This window comes from Mauremys reevesii, linkage group 13, assembly GCF_016161935.1.
Source record: "Mauremys reevesii isolate NIE-2019 linkage group 13, ASM1616193v1, whole genome shotgun sequence".
NCBI lineage: Eukaryota > Metazoa > Chordata > Testudines > Geoemydidae > Mauremys > Mauremys reevesii.
The window spans coordinates 25,543,734-25,553,162 of record NC_052635.1 but is presented as its reverse complement, the minus strand read 5'-3'; the positions used below and the strand labels follow the sequence as shown (position 1 = coordinate 25,553,162).

Here is a 9,429-nt window from a genome sequence, read left to right as displayed (position 1 = left end):
AAAACACTGACCCCTTTCTTCCCCCCTCCCCCCCCCCCCGCCCCGCAGCAGCAAAGAGATCTGCAGCATAAATAGCACTATGGGCTCATTCCCCATGAGAAACAGAAGGAAATCAAAGAAAATTCAAGTTGGCCTCATGGCAAAGGTGAACCAGGGCGGGGGCAAAGCAAAGTTACTGCCCAGCTTCAAAGGGAGAGTCACAAAAACTGGAGAGAAAACAAATGGAATGTTATCAAAAGCTACTTGAGAATGCCCCTTCGAAAGAGTGTTAAATACCCGCCCCAACGCAGTGAAATATGCTGGGAAAATCCTCTTCAATTGCTAAGAAAAGGGAAAATGAGTCATCCCTCTAAACGAGCGTGTGTGCACTCACATGTGTGAGAGAAGGGTGTGTGGAGGCAGTTTATTTCTTATGAGATCACCAAAATTTCTGATCTTGGTGTCTTGAGCAGCAACACTATCCCTCAACCCCCACACCTTCTCCCCGGTACCTCATCAGTCCTGAAACACACACACACACACCATCCTATGAAACAGGGTCAGTCAGAAGTGCTTGAAGGGTAGGGGGTCATCCCGTCTCAAATCCGTGTTCTGTCTCTTTAAAAGCATCAGTGGGAGAGAGCACTGGTCAGCGGTACCCCGACTAGAGCTCCCCCACCAGGCCAGAGAAGAAGTGTAACAGGGCAGGGGAAGAGAAAGACAGAGAGAGATGGGTTTGGTGCAAGGACAGAGAAGGTGACTCAGAGAGAGAAGGAGCGTGCAGGATTTTACAGCTGCTACAGTGGGGAAGGTCTCCGCTCCAGTGAGCCAGACAGACAGCTTAGCAGCTGCAGTGCTGAGGGCAGTCCCGGGCTGTGGGGTGTGGTCACTTTAAGGTGTCGTCGGCGTTTTTGAACATGAGGATGGCGTTGTAGATCTTGAGTGCTGGGCCCAGTTTGACGCTCATGATCTTGACGATGTCGGCCTGCGTCAGCAGAAGGAACGCCTCCCCATCAATCATCTGCAGGAGAGAGGCGGGTGGGTCCGGTGGCTCACGGGAAATCTGGGCTCCAGAGCTGCCCATCCCCACCCCCTCCCCTCAGGGCCGTGTGTTCAAACAAGCACGCCCTTCAAAGCGGGTGGTGGAGGGGGGGGAGACGAGATGCACAGTTGCGGATGTGTGAGCATGGCCAGCAAGGTGGCTCTTGGGATGGACTAGCCAGAGATGCTACAAACACGGGACATATGATCCTGCCTCCTTCTCAGTGAAAAGCCTAGCCTCCTCACCAGCCTCCTAGTGTGATGGGGCTGGGAAGTGGCAATGGAAAATGGTGCCACAGCAAGTAAAAATGCAGGCCATCTACTGGACAGGCTGGGATGCTTCTAGCAACCAAAGCACCCTGAGTCAGCTCTGAACGAGTGTCCGAGTGATTCTCTCTGCCAACGAGTCCAGGTCAGATGAGCTCTGTGTGTGGGTCAAAATCTCTGCAACCATTGGAGCTGCAAACACAGCCTGGGTCTGGGACTCCAGCTAGGCACATCATCCCTAGTAACAGAGATCCAGCAACAGGAACTGAGGGGTGAGGGGCGGACCTGGGACTAAGCAGACCCATGGGCCATTTGGGAGAAGGCTGCAGCACTGTCTACAGCGCAGCTCTGCTTCTGCTCCCCCGCCGACCCCTTGGAGCTCTCCTACCTCAAGCCCCCGCTCACAGGGGACCAGGCTTGCCCCATACAGAGAGTGTCACCGTATCTATTGACTATATCTGGATGGATCCATGAGGTCCGAGGTCACTATCAGTGGGTTCTGCTCTCATTGCCGCCGGTGCTATCCCAAACAAATGCTCTCAAGGACTGTTGCTTTAGCAGCAACAGACAGAGTCCTAGAGGTTGGTGGCAGGAAACCATGTAGGCAGCCTGTTCTCCCATCCTCCTCCAACTGCAAATGGGCTTCCTTTGCTCCCCTCACCCACGCACTGAGCCCCATTCCCCCTACCTCATCCTTGAAGAGTTTGGCTTGGTCCTCGCAACCCGTTAGCGTCTGAACAAAGCTAAAGACCTTTGGAAGAGACAAGGAGGGAAACACAGAATCAGGGAATTAGCCTGCCTGAAATCCCACTGCCAGAGCTCCCTTTTCAGGGTCTAAGAGGACAAGCCACAGAGCTGGGAGTCTCCAGAATTCTGCATGTCCTGCTCCAGCCAAGATCTGCTGCTTTCAGTATAAGCCGTGGGTCAAACGGGATGCAAAGAGCCTTTTATTCTACCATACTTGAGTGCAGATGCCTGCTGTCCACAGAAAGGCAACAGGTCATCAGGTACCTCACAAATATACTCACCAAACACTGGGCCCTGGAGCATTAGGGGCCGAGGCCTTAGATCTCTGACAACAGAGTGCAGTGCGAGGCAGCGTGGCGGGAGCGTCCGAGAGTGGCTGGGTGGGGGAGTACAGCAGTGTTTGTCAGCAGCAGCAGGCGTTAATAAGGAGCTCAGGTAGAACTGTGGCTAGGGAGGGGTTGGGATTGACTTTTGTCTCTTTCTCTGCTGATTTGAGGTTTACGTTTCAACTTTAAGTTGTCACTTACCAAACAAAAAACAAAAAACCCCCAAAAAACAGATTTATTGGAAAATGTGTAATAAAATAAATAAGTAAATAGCTGATTGCTGGCCATGTCCTTGCACAGCCTCAAGCGATGGGTTCCAGCCAAGCTGGAAACTGCTAATCACATGAGAAGAGCGGTACCCGTCAATCAGACCAGTGGCTGGGATGAGTGGGGGCACCGAGACCGAGTCTGTGAGATGAGTGGTTCACAGGGAGCAGAGAGCTGGGAGGAACCTGTACAGCTCCCGCTGGCACCCCTTGCTGATTCCCCCTGGGGGAAAGGACACCCTCGCTGTTTCCTAACCCTGACATGAACCACAGCGTGTGAGCATGCCAGGGAGGGCATGTGCACACAGTCAGCCATGTGCACTGGGGGATTTGCACATGTGCCTTTAGAAATCTGACCCCTTTATTTCTTTCATCCTGGTCTACATTCCAGCCATCTCTGAAACCCCCTCACCTCATCAATGGTCCACTTGGCCACAGTAGCTGCTGTGATGCCAGCCACCCCTGGCAGGAGTTTGCAGTGTTGCTCCCAGCAGAGGGACAGGGAGCGGTCAGGGTGAGCAGATAAGGCCGACATGAAGAGGGACTGGTGCATATTGTCCGAGGAAATAGCTGGCAAAGAAATTCAAAAGGTTACTCAAGGCGGAGGGCCAAGGAAATCCAGTCTCATCCTGAAGGCCCTGCAATGGCTGAAAGAAGGGCTGAGGAGGCATGGGGGCTGAAGGCAGAAGCTGGAGGGGTTTCAGGTATCAGATAAGAACAGTTTGTGCTGTGCTAACTATTGCTAAACAGATGGCATTCTTCTCTGATACAATGGAACCTCAACCGTGTCAGAACAAAGGGATACGATCAAGATTTCTATCGTGATGGTGTCTTTTTTTTATTAGAGAGACAAAGTGGGTGAGGTAATATCTTTTATTGAACCAACTTCTGTTGGTGAAAGAAACACATTTTTGAGCTTACACAGAGCTCTTCTTCAGGGCTCAAAAATGTGTTTCTTTCACCAGCAGAAGTTGGTTCAATAAAAGATATTAACTCACCCACTTTGTCTCTCTAATATCCTGAGACCAGTATGGCTACAGTAATGCTGCAAATCTCTTTATCATGACATCACTGATGTTACGCTGTATCAGAGAAAAAAATTGTCTATTAGCAATAGTTAATGCAGAACAAACTGCGCTTATTTAACTTGATCGTGTCTCTCTATTACAATAGGTTCATATATTTTATAAGTACATATGTAAGGACAATTATATATATATCTCCTTACTTGGGTTACCAGTAGCTAAACTGTGAAGAATTTAAAGATCTGAACTTTCTGTTTATAGATGGTGTCACTTTCTGCTTCTTCTGCCCTAGCCCCTGGCTGCTGTGTTGTAGGTTCCCAGTGCTATGAAGCGGGGGCATGTTTACATTAAAAAAGCCTGATTTCATGATTTTTTGTTGTTGTTAATTATGAAAACACTTCTGTTCAACAGTCCGTTTTGCAAACACCCACCCACCAACTTTCATTTCAAATCAAAGCTGAATTTCAGGCCGAACTCTGTCCCTTTAATTTTTTACCAGGGTTGGTCTCTTCTCTCACTAAATGAGTTTAATAAGGACTTTCCTGAGTTCATTATCAGTGATCTCATTTGTTTCACTCATTCAGAATTTTGGAGGAGGGCTCTAGGCATGGCCACTATCAGATCAGCTCTTGCTGTAAAAGCTGCTATTGTCCCCTAGTGGCCACTCAGCAGCTCATTCTGCTCACAGTGATAATGCACAAAGGGATGGCATGGAATTAGCTTTCAGGTTGTGGCATGAAAGATTAAAGACCATTCCAATACATTATATTGGTCACATGCTGAAGTATCAGCAAACCCTCTGGTGGTAAGAGGGGGGATTGCAGGGCAGAAAGAGGGAAAGAAAAGACTGGACTGGGGATCTATTCAAAGATGCCCGTAAGCATTCATGCCAGCCAGCTACAGTGAAGGGGCACCGCTACAGGGTGGGGGGTTGCAGTTTACAATCAGTATACATGCAGCAGGGGACAGACCCTGCCCCAGCATAGCAGCAGCAGAGAGGAGTCTGTTCTGCTATGAGATGAGGCATAGCTTGTGGGTCGTGGAGCTCAGCTCTCCAGCAGCTCCCCCCCTTAGTCGCAGGGCTTTGAGACCAGGGAAGAAACAGGGGCAGGGCTGGTGGATCTGCCGGTGCAGATTCCTTAGGTGTTCTGTGCTCAGGACCAGAGTGGCCTGGGAGAGGCAGCCCCTCTCCCCTGCAGAGAAGTCCAGCACTAAGTCTTAGCTTGGCGCTGTCTGTAGCACGGCTTTCCCAGAAAGCACACACTGCACAAAGGGACATCTCCTGGGGCAGTACGGAGCCCAGAATATTAATACACGATGCTTCCTTTGGATCCATAAGCGTTAATAACACTCCGCCTTTTATCTAATGGTCTCCAGTTCGGGGGGTGGGTGTTATTAAGAAGCCCAATGACAATGTGTAAGGCTGCGAGTCTGTCACGGAGGTCGCGGAAGTCACGGATTCCATGACTTTCCATGACCTCCGTGATTTCCACAGCTGCAGCGGCCAGTGCGGTTGACCCCAGGGCCACCCAAGCAGCTGTCCCAAAGTGGCCCCGGAGGCAATCAGCCTCCACCACCGGAGCAGCGGTGCCCCGGGAACCCCCCCAGAGCAGCAGCACCCTAGGAGCAGGTAAGATTTAGTCAGGGGTATTTTTAGTAGAAGTCATGGACAGGTCAGGGGCCATGAATTTTTGTTTATTGTCCTTGACCACTACATGACTTTTACTAAAAATTCCCCTGATTAAATCTTAGCCTTAACAATCTGGACCTCAACATTCAAGCTGGGCATTATGTGAGGGATAAAAGACAGGCTGAGGACAGGGGTTTTACAGTCAGACCTAAATATTAAACAACTTTAAATGGAAAGATGAAGGAGGGAGAGAAATTACGCAGGCTGGTACTTTAGGGCTGGGAGAGTCACTTCCCATCCCAAACATCCCTGGGGTCAAGCTGGCAGTTGTGCACGTTTGGCTGGAGGAGTTCATAGCTCAGTCTGCGTATGTCTCATGTGTTTCAGTAAAGCTGGGTCCAGCTTGAGGCCCTGATACAGCAAAGCCCTTAAGCACGTGCACTGCAAACGTGTGCTTAAATCCCACCCGCGTTGGCTCTCGTAGGCAGTGCATGGGGAAGTTATGGTACCTTTAATTTCTGAGGTCAGACAAGAGAGTCACAAGGGTCTCTTCTGTCCTTAAAGCCTGTGCATCTCTGAAGCACGTGCTTACGAGGTTTGCTGAGTCAGGGCCTTCATGGGCGCCACGATGGGGAGCCCAGCCTCTATACACAATCAAGTCACATTACAGGGGCCAGATCCTCCATTGGTAGAAATCAGGATAGCCCCAATGAAGTCATGGGCAGCTATGTCCATTTACACCACCTGAGGACCTGGCCCCACATCCTGATCTTCACTTCGGTCTCTATTTCCAATCTCAGGGCAGTTCAGCCAAGGCAGACCAGCCGTTCCAAAGCCACACCCACAGGTTCAGCACAGGATCCTTCCCAGTCTCTCTCCTGCTGATTTGGAGTGAACATACTGCCTGGGCAACAAGCACCTGGGGATTGGTCCTGCTTTGAGCAGGGGGTTGGACTAGATGATCTCTTGAGGTCCCTTCCAACCCTAATATTCCATGATTTTCCATGATTTTCCATGACAGCCCTGCGGAGCAGGGCTTTCTGCATCTACAGAACAGGGATAGCAGGAGCCGCACCAGCGGCAGCATCTCCAGACCGCTTTGCCAATGTGCCTCGCTCAGCCCTGCTGCCCGGGCTCTAGCCATGAGGATGGCTCATTCTTTGGCCTCTCTGCTGAAATTAAGCGAACTGTGCTGGATTTTTTGTTGGTGGTGGTGATGCAACCTGCCCACCAGGAAATAGACCAACGCTCGCCAACTCCTTGCACAGAGGCCACCAAAGAGCCTTCAGCGTTGGGGCTTGCTGCTGACATGGGCCAGGTCCAATCTGGTGATATTGGGGTCAAAATTTTTCTATCCCCTTCCCAAGCCCTTGGGCCACCCTGACCCTCCTCCCTCCATGAAAAGACAGCAGCGTGGGGACAAGGTGCTTACTTTGGAAGTCTTCCTGCTGGATCTTCCGATACTTTGGAGGTCGCCCTCTAGAGAGACGAGAGAGGATTTATTTGCAAGCTGTCTGCTTTAGCATTTCAGAGGTGCTGTAGGAACCAGCGTGTGTTCATTAACTGCACCGCCTGTCGGCACAGCGAGGACTGCACCGTCAAATGACCGACAGAGGTAACAATCCTTTAGCAGGGATTGAACCAAGGACCTCTAAGGCTATGTCTACGCTTGTGATTATAATGGTTATATGTGCCTTGTTGTGCCATAACCCCCCTATTGTCCACATCTGAAACAGGTTCCTGGAGGACAGTGTAGTACGGGAAATCTAACACGTACATGACAGTGCTGGGTACATACATGACAGTGCTGTGGCATGGCCCCAAACCTGTTCTACAGCCCATTGTGAACATGGACAAAGGGTGTGTACCACGTCCACCAGCCCCATTCCCACCATGCATTGATACCTTTGCTGCTTCACCCTTACCCAAATCTAAAGTTCCCTAACCCCCCCGTTGCCAGCAGTAGTAGCAACCTGCGCTGAGCTCTTAAGATCCGTTCTCACATTAACTGTATTCATCAGCACCAGCCATCGTGGCTTATGCTCCAAGAGCTGCTGTATGGTCTGAAGAGCACACGCGGGTGCTGATCGATGTGTAGTCAGAGGACACCACCCTCCACAACTTCACCCGGATCAGCAAGAACACACAGCTCTACCGGGAGGTTTCATGGAGGAAGCATTCACCAGAGTCCATCCCAGTGCCAGGAGCACATGAAGCCCCTCAGGCTCCTGTACTGAAGGGTGAAGGACTCCAGCAATTGCTCTGGGAGAGGCCTCAGCACATGACTCTGCTACGATGAGCTGGACCGGGTGCTATCTGGGTCTGTGAGTAGTGATCCTGAAGTGAATCATGACCCCTCCTCAGTCCTGCTGGTCTCATCAGACAACGGGACGCTGATGAGGGGCAAGGCAACGAGGCAGCAGGGACTATGGGGGAAGTCCCGGAGGAACAGGAGTGTGTGATTCTGCACCTTGACACCTGAGCAGCCTGTGGGGGACCCCGAGCCATGGCAGGAACCAGAATCTGAGGCTGGTAAGTTACAATAAATCCCCACGCTCCCTGGAAATATCCCCTCTTGCTCCAGAAACACATGCCTGAAGGCAGCCCTCCCCCCATCTACCCCACTGCACCCCAATATGGTCCCCGAACGAGGCACAGCTGCAAATCAATGATTTTACAGAAATGCCACGAACCAGTGTAAAGCATGTCAGGGGAGCTATAACAGATTATTAACAAGCAGTCACTGTGCCCCATGTCTGTGCATTTCTCAGCCAGCACTCTGAACAGCGATAGTCCCTGGGCCACGTGGACTGAGGAGGAAGGGAGGGAGGGAAATGAACAGTCTTATGATATTTATGATTGCTTAAAGACCCCCAAAACACCCCTTCCCTCCCTCTTTCCTTCTCCTTGCAAACGGGTGCCATGCAGAAAGGGGCGCAGTGGTTGATGGCTTGGGTGGTGGCCCGCCTAGGTCCGGGAAGGGAAAAGGAACCATTTGTCTGTCCAAGTAAAGTCAAAGCAGTCCATTCCCCCTGTATCCACTGCAAATATTTATTACTGTTCCCAGTCCCTGCTGCTGGTCTCTCCCCACGCAAAGTCTCTCTGAAGTAGCCAAAGGAAGCATGGGTGGGTGGAGCGTCTGCTCTGGTGGTTCCACAAACTCAGCGCCCTGTCCCTTAGCAGTGGAGAGGCGACTGGCGTGCAGTGTTAATCCAAAAGTTTAGGGAAGAATATACACTTGAGACTGTTTCCCTGCACTTTTCAGTGGTGTTTGCTGGACACATGGGGCCGGACTTGCCAGCAAGGTGAGAAGGTTAGGGGTTGGATGGATGTTTTCTGTGGTTCTCTATTCCTCTTCCATGGGAGCTCAATCTGCTAGCTGAGAATACAGTCAGTCAATTGCCTCCCAGACCTTTAGCATAATTCAGAAAAATTCTGGTGTAGCAGAAATTCAAGGTGGTTCTTCAGAGTTAATGGCAGGACAAATGTTCTTAGTCCACCTTCGTAGCTCACCAGACCCCTACATTCAGCAATATGTAGAAGAGTGACCATTAACAGAAGCATCTCTCATTCACAGATGGCCGGGTCTCCTCCACTGGACTGGAAAGCCATTTCTCTCTTTTCCATTCCAGTGTTTTGAATGCTGCTAAGTTCTCCAGATGATGGCCAGCCATTAAAAAAGAAATAGGCAACTAGGAACGTAACCCCTGAAAGGAACTGAACCCCACCCCAACCAGCCCCTTGCTGCACTGTCAATTTGAACAACAGTACTGCAGGTATCTTACCATTTCTGCCCTTGGCTCCTTCCTCGTGGGCTGCAAACGCTGTCTGATGGAAGGGGGCTGTGATAGTCGCGTTCCTGGGATCCTGACAAGTATCAATATTGTGGCCTTCGGCAGCAGAGCTTCATGATGTGGGGGAATTCTGGAGGCTCCTTCGAAAGAATAAATGAAATGGGACACTGGCCTTGTCTTCGATGTCCCAGGATTCCATAGGGAACCCGTTCTGGCAGGAAGACAGGAGCAGCAGAGGCAAGGAGAGAAGGACCCTGAAGGACCTGCTTTATTGGCACTGACAGAACAACACAACAGGGTTCAAGGGCAATGAGCTAAGTTGTGAAATAACTGTTGCTGTCCAAAGCACGGGAA

The 9,429-nt window shown here is 50.8% G+C and overlaps 1 protein-coding gene across 1 annotated transcript in view; it reads right to left on the bottom strand.

Moving 5' to 3' along the window:
* Positions 1–303: 303 nt before the first annotated feature.
* Positions 304–9,429, bottom strand: part of L3MBTL1 (L3MBTL histone methyl-lysine binding protein 1) — a 55,984-nt gene continuing 46,858 nt past the window's right edge. Inside the window, exons 20-23 of the mRNA XM_039498393.1 lie at positions 6,714–6,760; positions 3,039–3,196; positions 1,976–2,038; positions 304–1,000 (exon numbers count right to left, since the gene is read on the bottom strand). Coding sequence (XP_039354327.1) covers positions 866–1,000; positions 1,976–2,038; positions 3,039–3,196; positions 6,714–6,760 — 403 coding nt within the window. The 3' untranslated portion in view covers positions 304–865. The remainder of the gene's footprint in view (positions 1,001–1,975; positions 2,039–3,038; positions 3,197–6,713; positions 6,761–9,429) is intronic.